Source organism: Taudactylus pleione, unplaced genomic scaffold (genome assembly GCF_031769625.1).
Source record: "Taudactylus pleione unplaced genomic scaffold, aTauple2 ptg000133l, whole genome shotgun sequence".
Classification (NCBI taxonomy): domain Eukaryota; kingdom Metazoa; phylum Chordata; class Amphibia; order Anura; family Myobatrachidae; genus Taudactylus; species Taudactylus pleione.
Window position 1 is genome coordinate 3,048,839 of NW_028284535.1, and position 27,767 is coordinate 3,076,605.

Below are 27,767 nucleotides of genomic sequence, written 5' to 3' on the forward strand. Positions count from 1 at the left end.
CGTGAGGTTTTGGATGAGATTTGTTTGAGATGGCCGTCTGTTGGATTGTGTGGTCTGAAATGATGCCTCGCTTGACGTGGAGAGGGGTGCATAAGTATGGTGCATTGGAGAGGGCGCGGAAGAAGGCAAATGTTGTGGTAGCAAAACATGTTGAGTCCATTGGTGGCGTGCTAGTGAGTCATGGCTTTCTGGTAGGTGAGATTGGGAGGTTCTTTCGGCATGATGGTGTGCATTTAAATGCTTTGGGTATTGGTTTGTTTGTGAAGGATTTGCTATCATTTTGGGGCTAGTTTGTTGGGTGGCAGGCCAGTCTCTTTTAGGGCCTGGCTTTGGCGGGAGTATGCTGCAGCTCAGTGGCTTTAGGTGGCATAAGATAACTTTGTGGGGGCACTGGCCCTCGATGCCCCTGGCGAATTTGTCATTCTCTATGCGGGGGGACCCGGGTGCTGTCTGTACGGAAGCACCTCGGATTGGCCCAGGAGGGAAGTGAGACTCTCACATCGTTAGTGCATCTAGAGGGGGGACATTCTAGTCATCCTCCGAGTATTTGAATGAGGTGAAAGCTAGAACTGAGTCTGCAGCGTCTCTTTGCCACCCTGGTTAGGTTGATTGATTTAATTAGAAATAAAAAGCTGTGACATTTTTTAGCCAAGCTCTGGTGTCCGTGTCTTTATTTGTAATTTAAGTTAAGTAAGCTAATCAAGGTGTTAAGGTATGACGTTAATAATGGCTGCTGAGTATTTCAATGGGTAATATTTGGCCAAGGGTGCTGCGAAAAGACTGCTGAATCGAGAAAGTTTAGAACCACTGCTAAAGTGAGAAATTGACAAAATGAGATTTATATTTTATTAGATTCATTACGATCAAAATGGGAAATAGAAAATTAAAATACCTCAACGGCTGAACATTACCCGGCAAAGTGTATTTTCTAGTCTAAAATATTCTCTGCAATGAGCTAAATTTACAGCACATGGATGAATACAATTAGAGGGCTAAATGGGAGGAATAGCTAATGAGGTAGTTGCGCCAATTAGAAATATTATTCCCAGATGACACAATCAAGGTCATTTGGGAAAGTGTAAAACGTGGAAACTCACGGTTTATCTATCTACACTAGTGGGGGCGATATTCAATTGCTGTGCTGGCATCGGGCGCTCATTCCTTTTTCGCACTGGTTGCGCCCAATGAGACTGGATTTAGCCATGTCATTTCTGCTTGACGCCTCAGGAGGGAGCATGCAGAAATATTGGGCATCCACGGTATTCGTGCCTGAACGCAGCAACAATTGAACTGATCCGTTGAGCGTAAGGTGCCTAAAACACAATTGAAATCTCCCCCAATGTGTCTATTTGATCATCTAGTGAACTAATTGACGGGACGGGAACCCTTCAGGGCTGCTGCCAAATCCTGGAGCCGCCCCCAAGTAAAACCATCCAGGCCACTAATAAGCCCCTTGCGCTTAACTGCAACATAGGCTGAGACAAACTCCACTAGAAGACCAGCACATAAATAACTCTATTCTATCTCAAATAGTTAGTGCCATCTCTTTCTCTGTCCCTTCATTGTTTATATACTACTATAGATATCTAATCTCTAATATTTATCTCTTTGTTTGTCTTTTTTTTTTTTTTTTTAAAGAAAATGATAAACTTTATATAACACTGTACAATACTACATTGGTATGGAATGGATTAATAATATCCTACTTCACCTTTCATAACTCCTACTAATGTGGGCTGGAAGAGGTTACGTCCATGTGGTCTCTTGTAAAAGAGGGGGAGGTGAATGTCCCTTCTCATTTATTATGTCACCCTAGCACTGAACATGACACCACAAATCCCTTTTTTTCAACTACCTCACTCTATAGCGGTTATATGGAGCTGCGTATAATCTTCCTTTACCGATTGGCATCGGAAACCTGGCATCGGATGGTTGCCGAGCTTCCGACAAAACCAGCGATGTGATGGCTACTGGCCATTGAATGGCAACCATTCGATACTATAACCATCGCGATGGTTATACTTGCGACCGAACAGGGGGCGGAGCCTGTGGGAAAGGGGACGGAGCCTCGCGGCTCACTCGTCCAAGGCACTGTGAAAGCGTGCCCAGCCCTCTCCGAGATAGAGTAAAACAGCCAGCCATTTTATGGACATCGCAAAGCTGCATCCTATGTCTGGCAATCATCGAATTCCTGGTATTCCGATGTCCATCCCTACTTTACTCAACCATGTGTGCAGTTGGAGTATGCGATGATGAATCTGGTAGGAGTATTCAAAATTTGTGGATGATGATGGTATTGGTTTAGGTTTTGGACTACACGCATTTCGGGTGACATTAATGCATTTCCACACCAGTGTGTGATACTCATACAAAATGTATCAGAAAATGTCATTTACGAATCATTTTAAGGTACACGACCATATCCCCAGTGACAGGAACAGAGGTTGACGTTTGTGGGTTTGCAAAATTATGGAAGGACAAGGCATTGTTTTCAAATTAACCTGCAGTGCTAGTATGTTTTTTTTGAGTTTGGGAGGAAACCGGAGCACCTGGAGGAAACCCACGTAAAACATGGGGAGAACATACAGATAGGACCTGGGGCCTGATTCAGAGCCGTTCGCTATTTGCGGTCGTTCGTTCAAAAACAAGGGGTGGCTATTCAAATGATCCGTTCGCAAATTGCAGTCTGTTCACACCTCTAAGTCTGAACGAGCGAGCAAAACATGCGCTCGTTTATTTGATAAAAACGCCCCCTGGCTGCTCGCACCATACGTCATGTCCGCTATTTATTAGATTAATCGAGTACATCGTACAGCGTATGAACTGCTCGCCATTCTTGTGGTTGGTTTTTTCAACCGCTATTTTGCGAGCAGTTCTGAGTAAAAAAAAACCAAGTGACGTGGTCAATGACGCTGCTGTATTAATTATGCACTCCCTTAAAACGCCGGTTTTGACCTTTAAGCACACCTGCGTTCGAATTCCACTCCCCCGTTTTCAAACACCTTCCCCTGTTACCACCCACATACGCCTCATTCTGTCACTCAAAATAGCAGGCACTCGCTATATAGCGTACAAACGATTTTCGGCCGCACTGACTGGTTCGCGCATGCGTACTAAAAACCGTACGCATGCGCAGATGTGCGAACATCGCTCGGAACGAGCGTACGGCCGCTAGCGAGCGGCTCTGAATGAGGGCCCTGGTCAGGAATTGAACTCATAACCCCAGTGCTGTGAGTCAGCAATGCTAACCACTGTGCTTGCATGGTTTTTTTTTATGCTGCCCCTATAATTCGTCAGCCTAGACACACCTGGCAAATTCAGCTCTGTTTATTGCAAATCCGCTTCATTAATGACAGTTGCAAAAGGTAAAAAGCCTCAGGGCCCGATTCAGAGCTGGACACTCTGACAGAGCGTTCGCTCTGGATCAGGGCGGTTTTTTATTTTTTTTTAAGAACGGCCTCCTGCCCGCTCGCATAGCTGTGGGTGACCACCCACAGCTATAGCGAGCGACCAGGAAGATGGTCGCAATGGTCAAGACCATCGCGACCATCGGGCTTGTGACGAGACCCTTGTGGTAGGGTCTTGTTGCTGCAAGCCCCAGAGAGATTTCGGCTCTAACAGAGCTGAAATCTCTCCCACTGACATTACTCGTGATGTCAGTGGTGCCGGCCCCAGACGGGGGCGTTCAGCTGGGAACGCCTCCGTTTGGGCAGCCACTCCCCCGGCCCACCCACCAAAGGGGGCATGCTGTCACTCAACATCGACAGCACGCCCCCTTTGGTACGAGAAATGGAGCGACGGATTGCCCATCGCTATCGGGGTCTTGCGCATGCGCACGTTGGAGCCGGCTCCTTCGTGCGCATGCGCTCTGTGCCACCATCGACCCGGTTGCGAGCGCACAGCGCTTGCGACCGGGTCAGAATCAGGCCCTCAGTGTAGTAATAATATCTAGAGCAGCCTCAGCTTTACTGTTCCAGCTACTGCAATGTTACAATTTATTTTCTTACAAATGTGTCCCATTTAGGTACATTGTATGCAATAGAGGCTATTGTGTAGTGTGTACAGTATGTGCCCCACAGTCATATTTGTCGAAGATAAAAAAAAGAGACTTTCATGTTCCATGCTTTCTAGACCATTCCGTTGTGTGGACCAGAAAAATAAGACTATTTTTAATCTGGCACACGCTATTCATTAATTGGCAACAGGCAACAGCCACTGACTCATCGCAGCAGCACTGAATGGAACTGTGCGCAGTAATGTCCCTTGACTTGCAAATTTGCTTCTGTCTGTTGACTTGACAGTGGGAAAGCTTAGAAAATGTCACAAACGTCCTGAATTTTTCATTTCAATGTACGAAACAGACTGTGGGAGATGATCAGAGTTTCATTTATAATTAGGTATAGGGCTCCCGTGCCTGCAGGGGAGAAAGGCCAGGCAGACGGGGGCACCTTGCCCAGGCTGGTCCTTCACTGCATTACTAGCTTTGTCTGTTACTTGCTTGTTATCAAGACTAGTGCGCGCTAATCCAGCCTTGGCGATTATTATGCAGTATTTATAGATCATTAACCATGTACACGATGACATACAATTAGAAAAAGCTGCACAGACAGGACGTCAAGGAACGAGCTCAGCCAAAGATACTAATTTGCATTGTTTGTCATTTCCAAAATGGAGCTACCAATGAAGGCACTGGGCGCCGAATATGAATGTGTAACTCATAACCATTGGGCCATCTGTCTACAGTGGGTGTGGTTTGACTTGTTGAACTTGCAGAAGGTCGACATTCAGAATGTTAACAGGTTCTGAATGTCTACAGCCAGAATGGTCAACAATCAATATGTACCCATACATTAAGGTTGAGATGGTTAAAATGTCAACACATTCTGTGTCGATATTTAACATGTTGACACCAAAATGTCCATGCATGTTTGTTTTTGTTATTTTAGCCTAATCCTATCCCTCAACCTAACTCTAACCCTACAAATCAACTACAAAAACCCATGTTGACAATTTTGAATGTGTCAACATTTTAACCATGTTGACCTAAATGCATGTCTACATATTGATTGTCGACCTAATGACCATGACGACAAACTGACTGTTGACATCCATAACCTGTAGGCATTCTGAATGTTGACCTTCTGAATGTCGGCAAGTTGACCGGACCCTGTCTATCTATGGTATTTTAGAGCACAGCAGAAGCGATATGAACTTGGTGAATGATGAAGATTTTGTAAGGCACCGTATATACAATATAAAAAGCTGACCACCACATTGTATCCAAAGTAGTGACAATGTATTTTTACCCTAAGGGCCATCAAGGGTTGGTCCAGGTCCCTGATACAGGGGTGGACATGACCAAATGGTGGCATGGTCATACCCCATCATGTGGCCTTTAAAAAAGCTCACTGAGGGACGGGAGGTTGCACAATCTTTGGCAGCATGGTTACGCCTCCTTGGCAAGCCAGGGCACCAGAGCCCTTTGTACTTGCTCCCCACGTTTGGCACCACTGGGTACAGGATATGCAAAGCACAGGGTCATAAGTCATCTCCTTGATTCGTGGCACCTAGAGTGGCACAACAGTTGCAGATCATAGGGTCAGAAGGGGTGACCACCTGGGGGTGTATTCATTTGGAGGCGTGGCCTTAGGAAAAGTCGTCTAGATTTTTAACCCCGGAATGTTGGAACATTTGACATTTAGTGTGTTTTATCAACATTAGACAGATCTCCAGTCCAAAACTACGATGGCTCGTACACAGGAATAGTATAACATCATGCTTCACAGAATACGTTTCCTTGTACTATGCACAATGAAGCAAAACATTCCCTTAGGTTATTGTTCCTTCTTTTATTTACCCCACAGGAAAAAATTCCACTGGCGTCTTGTGGCGCCAAACTGAAACACCTCCATACCTCTAGCAGAAAATCTGTCATCTCTTCAAAGCGGCAGGCAGCTATTAGCATAAATTAGCATAAACCAAGCACATGGCTCCAAAATGTAATGCTTTAAAGCGGTTACATTATAAATGACCATGTAGCTGGCACCACAGCCTTCTAACTACACTGGAAAGTGTGAAATTATTCCAATGACTTCACAAGCAGCAGGCGGAATGAGTGACACTTGGCAGCTCTTTAATTCCCAGAGGTACGGTCCATTCAATGGTACGCAACGGAAGTTTGACCTTTTCGGCCCAGTGCCAGGGAAGAAAGGGTCGGATCGCTGCTAAGCATTGTCACTCAGGAGCTGGTGAGACTTTTTCTATAGTTTGTCATCAGCATCCCAGACGCTACTAAATATTTATGTCTTGTTTCTAAGAGAAAACTTGCAGGCTTGCTGAGCTGAAAAAACCTAGCAGGTGCCCTTCTCCTGTTCAAAAGATACACCGTTGCATTAATGACAATCTAGTTTACAGTCTAATGGAGGCTGTACATCTAGGCTGTATGGGAGTAATTCCCCGTTCTGCTGACACTGGTGTCGGGGGATTGGAGAAATCCAACATGTTGGTCAATCTCGAATCCCTGATTCCAACCCGAAAATGGTCAGAATTGCAGAGTCAGGGATTTTTTACATCGTCGGGGATATTCAAATCCGAATCAGTTAGGGAATCAGGGTTGAATTTCCCTGATTCCCCGGCGGAGCCTCGATGGTTGATGCTCGCGGATCGATCAGCATCAGCAGAACAGGGAATCGGGTTGTAGAAGTATGGCTCGCCAGGGCCGGCCCTAGCCCAAATTTTTTGGTAAGCGAGTATATTTTTTGGTGCCCCCCTATGCAGTGCCCCTTTTACAGTGCCCCCGGTAGTGGTCCCCCCTGTGCAGTGCCCCTTGTGCCCCCAGTAGTAAGCCCCTTATATAGTGCCCCCAGTAGTAAGCCCCTTATATAGTGCCCCCAGTAGTGGTACCCCCTTGTAGTGCTCCCGGTAGTAGCCCCCCCCTTGTACTGTCCCCAGTAGTGGTACCCCCTTGTAGTGCTCCCAGTAGTAGCCCCCCCTTGTAGTGTCCCCAGTTGTAATCCTCCCTTGTAGTGTCCCCAGTAGTAACCCCCTTGTAGTGCTCCCAGTAGTAGCCCCCCTTGTACTGCTCCCAGTAGTAGCTCCCCCTTGTAGTGTCCCCAGTAGTAATCCCCCCTTGTAGTGCCCCCAGTAGTAATCCCACCCCGCAGTAGAGACTTAATAAAAATAAAAAAAAACCACTTACCTGAAACCCGGCTCCTGCTCCTGCTCCCGCCGCCGCTATCAGCTCCTCCGTCCGTCCTCCCGGGCTGGGCTGCTTTGCATCGTGGGAGAGACGTCATGACGTCTCTCCCATTACCCACTGCGGGAGCCGGAAGATGCCCGGGTCCGGCAGTGGGAGCAGCAGCCGATGCGAGTCGGTCTGACTTTCATCAGCTGCTAAAGCAAACACACAGCTGCCGGCGCCTGTGTGTTTGTGCTGTGTAGTGCCAAACTCCGTCCGGTCAGCGCTACACACGCGGTGCAGCTGTGTCACAGAGACACAGACTGCCTGCGGCCTGCATGGTACGCAGCTGAGGCGCCCTCCACTATGTGGCGCCCTACTCAGCTGCGTACCATGCGTAATTGGAGAAACCAGCCCTGTGGCTTGCATTAGTTCATCCTCCAGATGTTTGTGACTATTACCCCTTGTATGATCCCCCACCGCTAAAACTTCGGACATTACAGAACATAGAGGGAGTTGTAATACAAATATACGCAGCCAGCCAGAGATTCCATCAACACAGTTAAAGGGGCGCTTACTTTATTTGGGCTGTATGCAGAAGAGTTCATGTGTAAACACTTTGGATAAATACCTTTACGTGGCGGTCCCCTTGACTTTTCCCCTTCTTCCCGTTGACTTTTTCTCTAAACAAATTTCTGATATGAAAATAGGGTCAGAATAGGTAAAGCGAAGCAGAGGAACAGGAATAGGTGGAACTTTGAGAGGGTGGAGCCTCAGGGTGGGGCAGCAGCAGGGACAGAAAGACAACAGTACATTAGTGACTGACTGCTCCTGGGGGAGGGAGCAGCCACCATGCAGGAGTGGGAAGGCAGCGGGTGTTGGGTACTGCTGCTGCTGCATTGCACCTAATGGGACAGAGCTCTAGAACATGTATGCATGCTTTATATATAATAGTAATAATTATAGTACACACATATGGGTTACAAGCAGGGTCGTAGCTAGGGTAGTGCGGCCGGTGCCATCGCACAGGGCACCACAGGTCAGTGGGCGCTGTTTGGGCCTGTCAAATATCTGTTTATTATCATTCTCACTTGTAGTTTCCTCTTATCTCATCCCCAGCATCTCCTGGCCTCTCCTATCTCTTCCCTGGCCCTTCCCCATGAGGCCATAGCCCTTTTTTGGGTGTATTATGTCCCTTTGAAAAATGAGGAGGGCGCCAATGCTCTTTCTGGCACAGGGCACCAAAAAGTATAGTTACGGCTCTGGTTACAAGCATTGCTAATCCCGTTGCCAGTGAATTTAATTGCATGCAGAAAAATATATTTGAAAACAAAAAGTGAATACTAGCGCACAAATTTCGAATTCCTTTGGTAGATAAAGTCATAAAAAATAATAATAATAATGATACGTCGTGAAGAACACTTCCTGGAAATAACAGGTGGCTGCAGTTTTTCAATATTCCGTGTGGCAATCAGAGAACAAAGTGCTGAAAAATAATAATGAGACGTTCGCCTAATAGTGTAGTAATTTAAGATAAAATTAACTTGTGCTCAAAATAAGTCATGTGCGTACCAAAAATTAAACAAGTAAAGGCTTATCTGATGTCCAGGTGGTACTTCAATGGTCAGATTAACCCAAAACGACAACACTTCCAGGGTTTTCCAAGGGGTACTCTTTCTGTAGTAACCTTAAAATTTGGGCTTAGAATTTTTTGCCCACAGAAAGGTGAGGTCTACCACTTGGTGGTGTATGAAGCCGTATTGTTTATAACCTGGAACACAGAGGAGTGACACCTTTACACGCATTAATTTATGCATTATCTGGTACGCAGATATATGTATGTCCACTGTTGCTGCTACTTTGCATAAAAATGACTACACCATAATACTTTTCTATGGGCAAAAAAATTCTAAGCCCAAATTTTAAGGTTACTACAGAAAGAGTACCCCTTGGAAAACCCTGGAAGTGTTGTCATTTTGGGTTAATCTCACAATTGAAGTACCACCTGGACATCAGATAAGCCTTTTAATTGTTTAATTTTTGGTACGCACATTACTTATTTTGAGCACAAGTTCATTTTATCTTAAAATACTACACTATTAGGCGCACGTTTCATTATTATTTTTCAGAACAATATATTTATTTGTTTACTGGAGCTGAGGGGTAAATTATTGTCTTTGTGTAGAAATTAATATTATTGCTCCAGATAGCAGGCCACAAAGGGTTCTCATCATGTAATGTCAATATAATGACATAGGGCCTGATTCAAAGCCGCTCGTAAGCGGCCGCTCATTCGCTCCGAGCGATGTTTGCCCAACTGCGCATGCATACGGATCGTAATACGCATGCGCGAACCAGTCAGTGCAGCTGAAAATCGTTTGTTCGCTAAATAGCGAATGCCTGCTAATATGAGTGACAGGATGAGGCGTTTGTTGGTGGTAACAGGGGAAGGTGCTTGAAAACGGGGAGTGGAAATCAGAACGCAGGCGTGCTTAAATGTCAAAACGGGCGTTTTAAGGGTGTGCATAATTAATACTGGAGCGTCATTGACCACGTCACTGGGTTATTTTATAGCCAGAACTGCTCGCAAATTTGTGGTAGCAAACACCAGCCACAAGAATAGCGAGCAGTTCATACGCTGTTCGATGTACTCGATTAATCTAATAAATAGCGGACATGACGTATGGTGCGAGCGGCCAGGGGGCGTCTTTTTCAAAATTACAGCCGCAAGTTTTGTTCGCTCGTTCAGACATAGAGGCGTCAACAGACCGCAAAGAGCGAACGGTTCATTTGAATAGCCACCCCTTTTTGTTGAACGAACGACCGCAAATAGCGACCAGCTCTGTATCAGGCCCATAGTTGTAACAAAACAAAAATGTAATACTCTGCACGTCCAAGAGAGCCAGTGAAAATGATTAATATTACTGTGCATTATTTATATGGCTCCGCAAAGGGTACGCAGCACCCAACGTAGGACGTTATTCCGAGGTGGATGCAGGCGGTTGGGCGATGTTGCAAGCCTGTGCATGTGCCTGAGTCGCACCGCACATGTGTTCCCATGGTTACTGCAGGGAGATGAAGAACGCATTTGGACGCAAGAGCTGTGGATTTCAGTCAGCGAGAGTGGCTAGCCAGACGCGGGCTTGACGCGGGCATGACGCTGACATGTTCAGATAGAGGAACTGCCCCTGCCCTACAGTTGGTGCACGATGAAACAGAATGGCACAGCTGCAAGACGCTGACTGTGGGCGTCTCAGTTTGGCCGCTGCATTAGCATAAAGCATACATGCCTACTCTCCCGAAAATCGAGGGAGGCTCACGATTTTTCAGGTAGCCACCCGCAAGCCCCGGGAAGAGTAGGTATATCTCCTGCATCCCGCCCACTTCCTAGTGAAATGGGCAGGATGGGGAGATTTCACCGGGAATTTTGGGGTCCGCGTGTAGGGGGCGGGGCTAAAATTATGTGAATCACGCCCCCTACCTGCGGACCCACAAATCACGGCATTTCCGCAGGGCGGGGCCTAATTACTTATACACCCCAGCCCCTCCCACCAAAGTAAGAAACAGAATCTCCTCTCCGGGCTTTTCCCGGGGAGGAGATATATAATGTCGGCAAGTATGGCATAAAGACGCAAATGCGGCAAAAGATGCAGCCACGGCCGCGTCTACCTGTACCTCTATATCAGGCCCATAGTGCCATGATGGAAACAGTACAGACAGATATAGGGTCCCATTTATCAATAATCATATATTAAATATGACCTGGCGCGATATCAGCGGCCAAAATCGCACGTAGGGGTATGTGCGACTTCACACAAGGAGCCTGTCTCTGCGGTGTGCTCGCAGTGATCTTCTGCGCCTGCGCTGTCTGCTGATCACGCAGGAGGCCATGGTCAGACAGGGAGATAACACCTGCCATAGGGATGACGCAAGTTTTGATGGTGCAACCAATGGTGCAGCAATGACAGATTAGCGCCGCAGCCAGTAGGAAGATCATCAGTCAGTATTATTGCATTATATATTGGATGCGATACATCCCGCCACTTATTGCATGCATAATAGCATTTATTAACGCCGTATGCATGAATAATAGCGGATAACAATGCGAATGCTGTCGGTCTGCACATGTGTGACCTGCGGGGGGACAAATAGGGATCTGGCAGATCCCTCTCCAGGGAGTTCTACGGCAAGAAGCCAATGGTCTACTGCCATTCGGGGGTGGGGAGTGGGTGTTGACGGCCTCCGTTTTCCAAAATGGTGGCACGTGGCCGCCGTTGGGGGGGGGGTGGATTCCAGGATCTCCTTCAGCAGTCAAAGATTTCCTGGCCTCTTTTTGGACATCTGCGTGGCCTGCCATGGTCATTCAGCCGGTCAAGGATCATGCAGGTGATTTGATGCTGCGTTCGTGGTCGCAGGTCAGATCATTAATGCATGCAGCTTTGCAATTCTGTCCAGTGCTGAATCACCTCCTAAGGCTTATCGTGACCCCCTCCCCCAAACCCATGCGCTTTATAGATTTGGACCACTATTAAATACATCACACTGCTTATACCGCTGCTTGTTAGACATAATTCTGCCTTTTGAAGTTGACACAGGCAAGCTAATGATTGACAAGTAAGTCTACTGTCTGTTCTTGTGGTTCTGTGGTCGATATGTTATGTTTCCTGCTAGTTTGCTTTCTGGAATTACATCACAGTTGTCCCCAAAGAACACTACCAGCTTAATATACAACATATTGTAATCTAAGTCCTACATGGATCAATTCACATTATACATGCCTATAAATATGGCTGCAGGTGTATAGGGATGATCCCAGTGGCTTACCTGTCAATCATCACAACTGACTCATCCTGAATCCTCAAAACACAGCAGCGATATCCTTCCTACAGTATTTAATACACTTCACACGTCCTCCCAGCAGGCTGCAAAACCCATTTCATTTCATGTTACTATTGAGTGGATCACTGTTACTGCCTATCGCTATATATCAAAGACAACATGTGGCTGGCCAGCTGTTGCTGGACACACAAACACTGGACAGTAACCTAATCCCGGTAAATAAATGATTGCACGACACCACAGGCTATGTGGCCAGGCTTTATATAAGTGCACATGCATACTTTGATCCAGAACATTAAGAGCGGAGATTTAATAAACCTTCTAAAGAGGACAAATAGATATGTTGCCCATAGCAACCAAGCATACTTATCATCAGGGGCGTAACTAGTTATTTAAGGGCCCATTGCAAAAGTTTGTAAGGGCCCCTATGCATTATCCAATGGTGAAAAATGTATATAACACATAACTTTGGCAAGGAGAATGATCCCCACTCAGCGAGGGCCCCAAAGCAGCTGCACCCTTTGCACCTATGGTAGTTACGCCCGTGCTTATCATTTATCTAGTACGTACTATAAAATGAGAGCTAGAAGCTGACTGGTTGCTACTGGAACATAGGGGCGTCTTTAGAGAGGAAGGGGCTCATGTGCATCCCCCGTCACAGGCCCCCTCCTCTCACTCCGGCAGCCGACAGTCGACTGACGCGGCTGGCCGGCCACAGCAGAATCAATAGACTCTGGGCACTAAAGTGTGCCCGAAGTCTACTGTGCATGGGCAGATCACCGGGGAAATGTCGCGGACGCCATTTTCCCAGTGATTTCCCCACTGCACATGCGCAAAACGCTGAAAAAATTGCCGCAGCGCCCATTTTCTGGCATTTGAGCATCACTGGGAGACCCGACGCAGGACCTCGGAGAGGTAAGTTTTACATAATATGGGTGCAGGATGTGCAACCATTCTAGATACGCACCTGCTGGAACACTTCCATTGGGGCCTCATTCATCAACGAGTTTTATCACTGAAAATGATAAATGATAAAACTCACTGTGTATGATAATGATGCTCCAGCCAATCAGCTCCCAACTGTCATTTTTCAAACAGATGACAGTTGGGGGCTGATTGGCTGGAGCACCATTATACATGAGGCCCTTTTGTCTTCTATAGAAGGTTTGATAAATCTTCCCGTAAATGCTGCTAACAGTGGTAACTGTAAGCATTATGAAATGAGTTAGCATCCATTACCTAATGGTCAGCAAGTCTGTAATTACAAAGGGGGAGATTTATGAAAACTTGGAGACAGATAAAGTGGAGAGAGATAAAGTACTAACCAATCAGCTACTAACTGACATTTTACAGGCTGGCGCCATGCCGAGGGTGCAGGGCTGCCTGTGCCGGGAAGAATAGCTGTGCCTGAAGCATCCTCTCAGGATGCTTCAGGGGGCTGTAATGGCTGCGGTGTCCTGGCACCCTGCCAGCCAGATGCAAGGACGGAATCGGTATGTAATGCCGGCGGGTGTTTAGCCACTGGATCAAACACTGACAGCGGCAGCCCGGCGGGTCGAAATCCTGACAGCTGAAGGTAAGTACCCTAACCCTCCCCTCCCCCCCCTAACCCCCCTTAGGAGTGCCTATCCCTAACCTCTCCCCCAGTGCCTAACCCTAACCTCCCCCCCGTTAGTGCCAAAACCCAACCCCCCCTCCCCGCATCCTAGACCTAACCCTCCGGGGGGGTCCCTAAGTTCTCCCAGGGGTCCCTAAACCTAACCTTCTCCCCCCCCGTGCAGCCAGACGCTAAGACACCCGGCATACCTTTGTTCGGTATGCCGGGTGTCGAGATTCCGTAGTGGGACGAATGATAGGCGTCAAGATTTCGATGCCTATCTTTAGTCCCGTGCCGGGATGTAAGTGTCGGGATATCGGCGGGCGGGATAGCGCCAACCTGTATCCTGACTGCATCCCGCAAGGACCATGCGGAAGCGCCGGCTACGACCCTAGGACAAGTTTTTTTTTTTTCTTAACCAATAAAGAGAAAATGAAGAGAAAACAGAACATTCATTTTATTTCAGAAATGCCATAAAGATCTTTTTATATTGTTATTTCTATAACGATTGCCCATTTTTTTTTAATACAACTATTCTGTATCCTCACACACAGATGAATGGTGAATCTTAGCAGTCACAAATTCATCACAGCTGCTGTAACAATATAGTCCCCACTACTCTTGTTACAGGCAGTAGGCTCAAGGATATCACAGAGGAACATTCAGAGAATATCGATGTACAGTAGCTGCCATCGCTCACTGCTTCCTTCGCTTCATGAAGAGAGTGAGTCATCTCGGGAACACAATTCCTTCAATGAAATAGCGAAGCCTTGTAATTTCACATTCACATGACGAGCCAGAGGATAACAAAAAAAAAAAAAAGGTGAATTGAATTTATTTTTAGACTCGTGCAATTCTGTATTATTACACAAAACCGGAGACACCGTGTTTTATTTCGCTGTCTGCTGTGCAGAACATGTTAACCCTTTAATTGTGACACTCTTAATCAGGACTTGTAAAACGTAGCCAGCAGATAGCTAGTAGACTACCTACATCCAAATTTCCATGTATCTGTCTGTAAGCAAACTTTACTTTTCCCACAGTAACTGAACGTCAGTCTCCATAGTTCTCATTAAAAGATGGTGGGAAATGTCATTGGCAATAATATGCTATCTACAGTATAAAGATGATTTTGTTCTATATTAGGTTCATGTGTCCTTGGCAGAGTGGTACAGTTTGTAGCATACAAATGTATAATATATAGGGATCTGGTCTAAAGGTCTACAGTAAAAAGGTAGACAATGTCTAGATAGACGCCAGATGTTAGACAGGCAATAGGTCAACAGGGACAAAATGTGGACAGGGATAAAAGGTCGACACACTAAAGGTCGACATGTAAGAACGTCAACTGGTACAAATGGCCGACAGGTGCAAATGGTCGACATGGTCAAAAGGCCGACTTGCAAATGGTCGACATGAAAATGGCCGACACATTATTATTATTAAAAAAAAAATAGGGTTAGGCACTTATTGGAGGGTTAGGCTTAGGCACTTACCCCAAGGGTTAGGCACTTACCCCAACGGTTAGGGTTAGGCACCAGGAGGGAGGGTTAGAGTTAGGCACCAAGGGGAGGGTTAGGGTGAAGATTAGGGTCAGAAAACAAAAAAATCATGCGTTGACCATATGCATGTCGTCCTTTTGATCCTGTCGACCTTTAGTGTGTCCTTTTGTCCCTGTCGACCTATTTCCTGTCTAACATCAGGGGGTAAATTTACTCAAAGTGAGCGTTTTTAGAAGTGAGTTTTAAAAGTGATGTTGCCCATAGCAACCAGTCAGATTCTAGCTATTATCTTCTAGATGGTGCGAGTTAAATGTTAAGTAGAATCTGATTGGTTGCTATGGGCAACATCACTTTTAAAACTCACTTCTAAAAACTCTCACTTTAGTAAATTTACCCCCTGGTATCTATCTAGACATTATCTACCTTTTTACGGTAGATCTTTCAATCCATATCTAATATATAATGGCCATCAGGATTTCCATCTGTCTGGCAGTAAACAATTTGTCCCTAATTTAGAGGTAACACATCTGGGAAACTGGCAAAGGGTCTGGGCGTTTGCCTTGGCTGCCTCTCAGGAACCACCCCAAGCTCTTCACCAATCACATGTAATGGGAAAGGTCAGGTGGGGTTCTCCACTCACCATTCACTTTGCCAATCAATTGTCTGGGATAGTTTGCGGTGTCCCTCCCCTGCGGAAGTCCTACCCACTCGCTACATCAATTCATTATAGCTTTGGAAGAGCACAGTGAGCGATGGCAATGGACATGGACAGGGACCTCCGCAAACAAACCCTGGACACGCTAACTGCAGCATTAGCATCATCCAATTACACGCATAAAAGGATATATATAGACTTTTATGGGAGAGTCCCAAGTTTGGTCGCTCAACAGGGAAACCAAACTTACTGCATCAATAGTGCGTAGTGGCATGAAGCACACTCCCATGAGGGGTCTTCCACCTGGTACTTACAAAATGGGTCATCTTCCTTGTCAAAGTTACATGTGTTATATAATTTTTACACCATTGGGTGGTACATAGGGGAATGGGTATGTAATGCCGGCTGTTGGGATGCACCCTGTCAAAATACCGACAGCAGTATCCTGACAGGGGTCGGGTAGGTATACTTCCCCTCCCCCCTTCTTCCCCTAACTCTCCCTTATTGTAGCCTAACCCTCCCCACCCCGCATCCTAACCCTCCCCGTTAGTGCCTAAACCCAAGACTCCCCCCTTTGTGCCTAAATCTAACCCTCCCCCTTAGCGCCTAACCACCTCCAGTGGTGCCTAACCCTAACCCTCCCCCCTATGGGTGTGTATCCCTAACTTCCCCCCCCAAAATCATAACCCCGCTACGCTCCTCAAAACCTAACCCCCCCCCCCGCAGCTAATGCTAAGGGTGCCCCGGACTTACCTCGTTCGGCTTGGCGTCCCTCGGCGTTCCGGCATCGGGGTTAAGATAGCCGTTGGTATTTCGATGCCTATCTTAAGTCCCTTGTCGGGATTCCTGTCGGTATTGAGACCAGTGGCATCGCAGCCGTCGGTCTCATAACTACATCCCGTACATAGGGGCCCTTACAAACTTTTGCTATGGGGCCTTCAAATACCTAGTAACACGTCTGCTCACCGAATGCCAGTATGTAATAAAAAGCTAGTAAAAGCTTCAGACCCAGTTTATTAACTGAAGGATGACAACAGTGGCATATATAATAACTAGTATAATGGACACCTCAGTCTCTGTTTCTGCCGTCACTGTGGCCTTACTGGATATATGATGCTATATATGTAAAATTATAATATTTATAGATAGAGTATGAGGTTACCTCTGCAACTGTTAATGAACATTTAATTATTCTGCTTTTGTCATACAACACTTTGTGCAATGTGCTAAGTTTATGAATATAGAATAGCATAACACACTTTTTTGCACATGGACAAAAATAGGATTAATTTATGGATCATGTACCTATCTGCCCAATGGCATGTTTTATCAGTTAATTGGATTGTGCATTTAAATTTGGCTAATAATCACTTTGTTCACTGATGAAGCTCGCTGATGCGAAACGCGTGACTGCAGCATATAGACTTTAGCAGGTGGCAGGTCAACAACTACAGTATACTGTGAACTTGTGTTACCCTGTCTTTCCAGATTGCTAATGCTAGACACTATGGGGGCTATTCATCATACCTTAAAATTCAATGGAGGATTAGGTTCAGAACTTGCATGGAGTTCAACCTAATTACTGGAGGAATTCATCATTCCTCCTCTCCATAACTCTCTATTCCGAAAAGCTGTCATTTTTGCGATGACAGCTTTACGTGAAATAGATAGTTATCCCTCTCTACTCTAACTTACCGCAGCTGGAAACAGTGCTGCACATGCGCTGTTACATCTGTAAAACCAGCGCATGCACAGCACTGCCTACAGCTGTGGTAATTTTGTGTACCCCTCCCTCCTCCGCTCACCTCCCCCCTGTCCCGCACTTACCTGCCAGCGCAGCAGCCTCTGGCTCCTTCCTGCTGGTCTGACACGTGGTCTCCCAGCTGACCACAGTACAGTTTAGAAAAAAAAAAAATGTGTTATTTTTTTTCTAAACTTTATTGTGTTCTGTTGGGAGAACACAGTTGTCAGAGCAGCCACCGGAGCCAGAGGAGGGAACAAAGTGCCGGAGGGAGCTGCGGAGGACCTGTTCAGCTGGAAGCAGGTAAGTCTCACCTGCTATTCGCCACCTCACAGTGGCGGATAGTACCTCCATCAAATTCCGAAAATACACAATTTTCAGAATTTGATGAATACCATAATTTCCATATCCCCATACTAAAGTACTAATGCACTAATGTATGGGGAGTGTGGAAGTTAACGCAGAGGGACTTAACCAGGAGATATCACTGATATCTCCTGTGTTAAGATACTTCATGAATACTAAAATAACGTTATTTAAGGAAAATGTCCTTAAAAACGTTATTTTATTGTTGATGAATAGGCCCCTATATACATAATGCACTTCTTCCAAAATTGAAGTCAGCAATATGCAGTACTGAGCGCCATTTTCTATATCATTATTAGTTTGTGTGATTATTATTTATTATATTATAAACTTTCACTATTGTTTCTTATTTTTAACATTTACCGATTGTCAGGAATTGGTGCCACACTGCGGCATGCTTACCTGTTCGGTGGCTATCTCCGTGGGCATTCAGCTCCCGATGCTCACCGGGGTCTCTGAGGCTTACATACAACCCTGCTCTGCCGTGGCCTTGCTCATGGTCGTTGCTATCTTGCTCTCGGTCAGCTGACTGCACAGGAGCCAATGGAAGGAAAGTTCCTGGTCAAATTATTGTGTCCACCAATAGCAGGGGGGCAGGGTTATAAAAGGGGAGCTCTGAGTCCTGGAAGATGCCAGTACAACATCGGACATCCCTGCGTGAAGTGGCACCATGTACTGCGGTCCCTGCATACCTTTCAGCTTCGGTCCCATGTTGTAAGGTATGCAGGTACAACAGACGATATTCCTGCAACTTCGGTCCCAGACGATAATTCTACAACATCAGTCCCATATGATATTCCTGCTGCAACATCGGTCTCAGCCGACATTCTGGTCACATCGGTTTCAGCTGATTAACCATACCATTGGTTCCAGTCTACAGATCTGCATCATTGGTTCCTACCAAAACTCACTGTACTCTCTAGTCACCTCTTCTCCAGTGGAGTCTTAAAGTCTTCTTGACCAGGTTAGGGGAACCCAGTCAGGGGACCGCGGCCTGCACGTCGGTCGCAGCCAAGTCCAAACTTCCTTGCGGGAGTCCCCGGTGAAGACCGCCGCTGTGTTAGACTCCGCGCCCCTGTTCCGGGTATTAGCCAACCCCTCTAGCCGGTCTGATTGCTCCACAATTTACATGAGGAAGACTTACATTCGACCCCCCAGCTTCCACCAACTCAACACCTCTATTAACACAGGCCAGAAGTCTCTCCCAGGAACACAAGACCCAGATTCTCTGACACGTACAGTATTTATCAATCAAGTTTAACACCCCTGAATGATTGTATTGTGGGATTTACAATAATGTAAAGACTAGAATTTGCTAATATTGCTTTTGAGCTATCTATGGCCCTCATTCAGACCCACTCGCGAGCGGCTGTCCGCTCGCAAGTGGGTCGATGGTCCCCACTGCGCATGCGCACAACGGAGGGAGCTCCATCGTGCGCATGCGCGAGACCTGACGAGCGAAGGACTTTCCTTCGCTCGGAGTGTCTCATCAAAGGGGGCGTGCTGTCGATGGTGACTGACAGCACGCCCCCTTTGGTGGGCGTGCCGGAGGCGTGCCTGCCAGACGGAGGCGTTCCCAAGGGAACGCCTACCGTCTGAAGCCGGCCCCACTGACATCACTAGTGATGTCAGTGGGAGTGATTTTGGCTCTGATAGAGCCAAAATCACTCCTGACCTTGCGGTTGAAAAACCCAACCGCAGGCTTTTGCTCGCAGTTTAGATGGTCGCGATGGTCAAGACCATCGCGACCATCATTTTGCACGCTCGTATATGCTGTGGGTGGTGACCCACAGCTATACGAGCGTCCAGGAGGATGCTCCATATTAATGGAGGTGGGCCCTGATTCAGAGCGAGCGCTCTGGTCAGAGCGTCCGGCTCTGAATCAGGGCCTATATGTCTATTTAACTAACTATGGGGCTCATTTATCAATGAGTTTAATATACGCAATTAGTTTTAAAACTCATTGCGTATGATAATGGTGCTCCAGCCAATCAGCTCCCAACTGTCATCTGTTTGAAAAATGACAGTTGGGAGCTGATTGGCTGGAGCACCATTTACCATACGCAACAAGTTTCAAAACTCGTTGCATATGATAAAACTGGTTGGTAAATGGGTCCCTTTATGCATATGAAGGCATCTATGATGCCCTCAAAAATATGCAAAGTGGTGGTGATTTTGCCATCATGAGATGGAGAGAGCGATAAGAGGATTGACGCAGAATGCCATGATCCTTGTTAAATAAACTTCCCCATGGTTTGCATAGGGAAACTTTTCTCAAAATAACCCAGGCAATAGTTTCTCTGGCAGGGTTATCTTGGTCTTCATAAATAGGCATTATCTACAGTAGGTTTAATAAACAGACCCCCTAAATCAGTGGTTTTCAAACTCGGTCCTCAGTTCACATTTTCCAGGTCACCCAGCAGGTGCACAGGTGTATTCATTACTCACTGACAGGTGGAGTTAATTGTTTTAATTGTGATTCTGTGAGGATACCTGGAAACATGCACTGTTTGGGGTCCTAAGGGCCGAGTTTGAGAACCTGTGCCCTAAATCAATGGTCCCAAACTCGGTCTTCAAGACACCCAAATAGTGGAGAATTTGAGGATAGCCATCTGTGTCAGTGCAATGGCGTCTTAAGACACAGTCACTGACCGTGACACGTCTGTCTCTGGCTAGACAACCCCCACCCCGTTACCACCCGGAAACGCCTACCAAGTAATGGATGCATTCGAAAATTCAGAGCTCCCAATGTTATTTTTTTTTCTTTCTACTTGGTGCCAGGACACAGTGCCTATCTCCGCCCAAACGTGGCCTGCGAAGCCTCACCCCACACTTGATTGTCCCACTACCCGGTGAGTAATAGAGCACTGATGACTATCGGTGGGTGAAACCATCAATGGTTCCCCTGTCAATGGTTACATACCGTCGAGGTTAACCACAAATGATGACTATCGATGGTTAATCCACAGATGGCCATCCCTTCTACAAATGTATTGATTGCAAATGTTGGCAGTACAAATAATGGGAATAGCTGGCAGGGGTTACCCAGGTGGCAAATAATTGAGAAACACTTTTATATGACAATTGTTGAATTATTCTAATAAATGATGTAAATGTAACTTTAAATGGGTGGATTAGGATTTTAATTACTTTCTTTACTTGTTGTATGTCCTTGGCAGGATTAGCACTTCACATATATCGTGGTTCATTCCCGTCTATAATAATATATAATTCACGGCTTGAGCAGTTTTATTTTAAACTTGCCTTTAAATATCTAAACTGTCTTACTTGCCTGCAATTGTTTTTACAAACCTATCTATAAAAACATACACTAGCAACAAACAATAAACCAAATATTATTGGATTTAATCTGAGGACTGAACATCGATTACAATCAAACTAAATCGATGGTATTCTGAAATCATTGTTTGAGTTTAATGATTTGTACAAGGATTTCAGAATTCCGTTGATTGAACTTTAGTCAAAGCTAAAACTTGTGAAGTCCTGAAGAGCTGCGGCTTTTTATGGAGCAATCAATTGGCATGGCCTGCTATAGTGAATCGTGAGGAAGGGACTGGTAATGCAAACGTTCTACCGTCTGCATGCAGACCATGTACACAGGAGAGGTGTATTTATAAATAGACATCCCTCTCACAACGATCCCTCTGGCACTGAAGGGGTTAATAGGCCTGTTCCCAGCACGACCAGCGCAGCTGTTACCATAGTAACCAACATCTCTCAATGGCTTCTGATTGTCCCACTTTCTCTAAGGTCCCCACTGCAACCACAAATATCTCCTGTTTCATGACAATGGAGCTTCAGTGCAGCAAGAGTTAACTAAACTATTATTATCTGTGTTATTCTTATTCTTATCCAAGCTATGCAAATTATTACTACCAAGTAACCATAATACAGTGCTGTGATCTGCAAGATTTATAATGGGAAAAAAACAATTGTAGTCGTGAATAAAGTTTTGTGTGTTCTTTTTGTCAGTCCATCATTTTAGGGTCTGTCTTGGTCGCTAGAAAGAGTAGATTGCAACACATAACAAGGCCACCCCTCAGGGGTTGGTGTGAACAAGGAATACAGGGGTCTATTTACTAAGCAGTGTTAGGAGACAGAGTGAAAAGTAATAAGAAAGAGATAAGGTGCCAGCCAATCAGCTCCCAACTGTCATCTCACAGCAGGCTTGCCTACCCTCCCGAATATCGGGTGCCGCTCCCGACCCTCCGGAAAGGCAGGCAAGCCTCCCGGGTGCCGCCAACCCCCCCAGACTACTAGTAACAACCCCCGCTGCCGGGGGTCCGATGACACGATTCGCGCTGAATCGCGTCATCAAGGCTCCGCCCCCTGCTTTACAATGCCTTTTCCCCGGCATTGTGAAGAGGGGGTGGGGCCACGATGACGCGATAGGGCGGACACGCCCCGCCCCCAAAACGGCATCACAGTCCGGCCACGCTCCCCACAGAATGCAGGCATTCAGCTCCCTCCCGGAAGGAGGGAGCTGAATGTCGGCAAGTATGTCTCACAGGCTGTGTTTGAAAAATGACAGTTGGGAGCTGATTGGCTGATTAGACCCCATAGTTCTGTAACTTATTTCAGGTGCTGGATACGAGTTCCATCACATTCCTGTCCTCACCTCAGGTTCTATTTATGAAGCAGCGACTTTTGTAAGCCGCTGCTTCGCGGTGGGTTGCAGGTGAAAATGTAAAAAGATAACTGCAGCTGCCATTTTAAATGTTCACAGGGCAGTGCACCCTGCACTGACCCCACCTCCTAAATCTGTGACATCATGGGGGCATATTCAATTGGGGTCTAGAATAGCAAACATCCTGCACTTGTGAGGTATTTCCTGCAGGTGCAGGATTTTAGCTATCTAATTAGGTGCAGGGTTTTTTACATTTGAAAGCCGGGAGGCTTTTCTCCTCACACCTGCAGAGCATGTCTGGTTTTTCCTAAAATCGTTCATTTTTGGAAAAATCAGTGGGACTTGCTCTGGGACATAAGGCCCCCATACATCAACAATTGATTGCAGCAATCGTGCAATTTGCAATCGATTGTGTGTAAAAAATCTTTCCCTTTTTCAATCGATTGTGGCAATTCTGCAATCAATTGCTGATGTATGGGGGCCTTTACTTGCCTACTTTTGAAAAGGCATTTCAGGGAGATTGTGAAAGTAGCACCTATCAGCGCGGCGGTAAAGTGGGCGTGTACTGCTACATCTGAGAGGGGTATCATACATGTGATGGGCGTGTACTGCTACATCTGAGAGGCGTGTCATACATGTGATGGGCGTGTACTGCTACATCTGAGAGGCGTGTCATAAACCTGACTTGCATCCAAATGTAAATGAGCCCCAGAGCAGTCAGTAAGATCTATTTGTTGATGTAAACACACTGATACTTTCCAGAAATTACATGTAGCCATAGGGATCATTGTGCCTTATAGCCGATGCAGGGAAATTATACTAATGATCCCATTTGACTGTGTATATATCTGCTCTTTTTTTAATATAACAGCTTCATAATGGGGGTAAGGTGTAATGAGGGAGATTGGCAGGCTCTTCAGTCAGGGAGATTACTACTATTTCAGGGAGTCTCCCTGACAATGAGGGAGAGTGGGCAAGTATGCTCTGGGATCCCGGCGGCACCCCCCTGTGGACTAATTAAGCAATTGGAAGTTTCCAATTAGCTTAATTAGTCCTTAATTATTCACCTTTCCGAAGCGGTGTCTTCTGCATCCAGCGTTGGGAGCCGGGTCTTCTGCAGAAGCGGTGAGTATGTAGTGTGTGCAAGTGTTTGTGAGTGAGTGTGTGTGACCCCCGGTGTGTGTGTCCCAGTGTGAGTGTATGCCCCCACATAATGGGTGCTGGGAGATGTACATCTCTCAGCAGCTCCTGCTCCTCCCACCAACCCCCTCCCCATTGACAAGCTGGAGGGGAGGCCACTGGGAGCCGCGGAGACCCCCGGGCAGGTCAGTGTATTTTTTTTTTCTTCTTTACGTTCCGCAGGGTTTTCAGAGCTGAAAACCGAGCGATTAATTTTATTTTTTAATTGGATACCGAGGTTATCGGGAGTGCGCATACCCGAGGGGCGCAAGGTTTTTTTACCTCACTAAACCTCGCGCCCAATTAAATATGTCCCATGGTGTCACTTCTATGGGGCTGGGCTGCTGGCTCTGGGAAGTAGAGCACTGCCCGATGCATCCTAAAGACGCTTCGGGAAGCTGTACAGCCTGCAGGGAGCTATTTCAGACAGCCTGCAAGCCACATCCAGGTGCCGTGGGGCAGCGGCGTTGCCACCTCCAGGGCCGTGTGACAGCACCACTGGCACACTCCTAGTTTTGGCCCTTGCCTCGCACACCAATAGTCAGGGGGCATCTAAAACACATAATGTTGCTCATCTGGCGATTTTAATGTACATGCCCTTATGTCCACATGGAGCACTAGATTCTGACATAGAGGAGACCCTGCCAGGAACTTCTCACATGTATAACTGCTGGGTGCTACTCTTTTGGGATGGGCAGGGAACATGGCGCTCAGCTATGATGTCACACTACGAGGATGCCCACACTGAATGCCACCTGGGCTCTCATTCCGGCCCTGATCAAAGCAACAATCCAGCAACAGGGCCAGGCTTCTTATTTCTCCATGTTGAACAATAACAATATTCCAATTCACTTTTAGTTGTTAAGACAGGGCCAAATACTTACACATCAAACCTCAGGTTTTGCTTCTCTTCAAAGAAATAGTCCAACACGAATTTTCGGACAAAGTCTGGATTGAGGGTGTTGTCAATGACTTCTGTCCGGCCAAACTGTGTAAGATAAACACACAGTATATTACATAATGACATTGGGCCTCATTAAGAGCCAAATATGGCTGAAGTGCCATAGTGCACACAGTTTCTGTAACCCCATAGTGACCTTTGGTTTTCTAAATTTTTAGATTAGAAATTAATCTTTTAATTAATAATTTTAATTGATTAAAAAAAATTTTTTCAACATTGCTCAGAATCTATATAAATGCATATTTGCTACAGTTTTAAGAAAAAATAAACTTAGGATCTCATATAAACATCAGCGTGACCCCGCTTCCTGCAGCGTTTTGGCAGAATTATGTCGCTGGGGGTGTGGCCTTGATGATGCACTTCATAGAGTCATCGCGGATCCCCTCCCGCCACCTAATTCACCTTTAAATTCGGGAGTCTCCTTGAAATGCCAGGAGATTGGGCAAGTACGGTATATATCACTGCTTATTTTCCCCAACTATGGGCCTGATTTAGAGCTGGGCACTTTAGTGCAGCAGCGGCGTATTAGGAAGCAGCTGCCGGGTGCAATAATATGCTAATGCCTGCTGGAGGCGTCTGATGGAAAAAGACGCCTCCTGCTGCCGTCTCACATGCGATGTCTGCGCCCGAAGACACGGGATCGAATCAACAAGCTTACTCTGAATGGCCACCTCCTGCCCACTGGCGAGGCCAGTAAATCTGCGTTGGAAGATGCAGACGCTGGCCTCGGCACTCCCATGAAACGGCTCCGACGCCCCCATTTTCTAGAAAGTCTGGCAGCGCCGTTGCCGTCAGTAATCGGCACATGCTCAGTACAGGTCGGAGTTGTGCGTAAACCATTGGGCCAAGCGTCCTGATTGATGGCACCTATGCTTCCCATGAAGTGTGAGGTATAGTGGGCAAAAGTGCCAATGGTTAAGATGGCCGGACAGTTCCCTCAAGTTGGGTATGTCGTCATTTTATCGACAAACACAATGTCGAAAGTCAAAAAGCTGACACCATAATTTTTACTAATGATATAATGTCAACATTGGTTAAAATGTTGACACCTTCAATACATGGGCACAGTCAAAATGACGGCACATGAAATGTAGACACAGACATTTTAGGGTTAGAGTTGACATTTTGACAGTGTGACTTGTCGACATTGTGGTCGTCAACATTCTGGACATGTCGACATTTTGTACCCGTCAAACCTTATGGTATCTAGATAATGAATGAGGACATTATGAATGCAGACAAAACATACCAAACCCCTCAAGTTGGTAGATATGAGAACGTACATTTCGATATTTATCTGTGACGGGTGATTAGATCAGGATTATGCCAGCAGGGCACAAGAGGGATACAATTAATTAAGATGCTCTGAAAAAGAGAAACTGTGTTGTTACAAGGTATAGTGTGATATGTTCATTCCCTGTTACAGGTTGAAAGATATAGAAAGAATCCACAATGATCCTTAGGTTGAGTCTCCCATATCCAATATGCTTGGAACCAGGGCTATTTTGGATATCGGAACATTCCGTATTTTGGAATATTTGCATACTATAATGAAATATCTTGGGAATGGGACCCAAATCTAAACACAGAATGCATGTATGTGTTATATACACCTTATACACAGCCTGCAGGTCATTTTATACAATATTTTTAATAATATTGTGCATCAAAAAAAGTTTGTGTACAGAAATTAAAGTCATTTATGTTTCATCTACACCTTATACACACAAGCTGAAGGTAATTTTATACTATATTTTTAATAATTTTGTGCTTTACACAAAGTTTTTGTACATTAAACCATCAAAAATCAAAGGTTTCACTTTCTCGGTCATGCTAAAAATATTCCGTATTTCGGAATATTTGGATATGGGAGAATCAACATGTACTGACAAAGCCTATCTTCCCCCTGATAGAATGAGTATATTATTTACCTTTCTGATATAACCAGATATCATCTACTCACATTTTGTAATTAAGAAGCCTATTTATCATTGGTGGGACAGCCGGCAGATTGGCGATAACGCTATACCCTGCGTTAGCGGGATATCACAACAGGTGACTAGGGGAGAATAGTGGGGCAACAAATGTAACAAGGGGGGAGTTGGCCTGGCATATAAAAACGCCCATGATACCACTCTTATCTGCTCCTAAATCTAATTGTCTCCTTATTCTAAAGCAACCAATTACTCAAATACACTTCCTTTCAGCAGTTCACAGTTCCTGATTACTGCTGTTATACTAATCCTTGGAGTGAGGAAAAATTGGAGATAGATAAAGGGCCAGATTCAGAGCCGCTCGCAAAAAGCGAGCGCTCGCTCTGAGTCAGGGCGACCACTTTTTCCTTAAATAACCCGGCCTCCTGGCTGCTCGCTAAGCTGTGGGTGACTACCCACAGCTTTAGTGAGCGGCGAGGTGATGGTCGTGACCATCGTGACCATCAGGCTTGCGACGAGACCCTTGTGGTAGGGTCTCGTCTGCCGCAAGCCCCAGCGTGCTTCTGGCTCTAATAGACATCACTTGTGGTGTCCAGCCACCCCGCCTACAAAACGGGGCGAACTGCCGATCAACATCGACAGCCGCCCCGTTTGTAGCGAGCCCCGGAGCAAGATTATTTCTTCCTCGCGTGTGCAATGCCCCACCATCGACCCGCTTGCGAGCGCATAGCGCTTGCGAGCGGGTCTGAATCAGGCCCAAAGTACCAACCCATCAGCTCCTAACTGTCAGTTTACAGTATTTGAAAAATGACAGGAGCTGATGCGTTGGTACTTTATCTCTCTTTACATTATCTCTCTCCAGGGCTCAGTACATCTCCCCCACAGCTACAAAAAGACTCAAGACTACAATATCAGATTGTCCCGCTAAATGAAACAGGCAGTAAGATAGATGATCAGCCAAAGTTCCAGTTCCTATGACATTAAGGAAGCAAGTCAAGTGCACACAATGCTCCACATAACCAGTGAGTCTTCGTATTTTCACCTCCCTGGCCATCACCCATTAATGGTTAGCAACCATCATTGGTTTGCAGATGATGGTTGACAGTTTTACCATGGAAGTGGAGGTCCTATGGTGAATGGTCCATCATCATTTTCTGCTGTGCGCATG

General features: G+C 46.0%; 1 protein-coding gene across 4 annotated transcripts in view; it reads right to left on the reverse strand.

Moving 5' to 3' along the window:
* Positions 1-27,767, reverse strand: part of CPNE9 (copine family member 9) — a 384,344-nt gene that overhangs the window by 268,619 nt on the left and 87,958 nt on the right. For 3 of the 4 annotated variants that reach the window (XM_088473286.1, XM_088473287.1, XM_088473288.1), the window contains one exon: positions 24,589-24,692. In XM_088473286.1, the coding sequence (XP_088329412.1) occupies positions 24,589-24,692 (104 nt within the window). Of the gene's footprint in view, positions 1-24,588; positions 24,693-27,767 lie in introns of those variants that run through there. The other variant, XM_088473289.1, reaches the window with a different exon arrangement.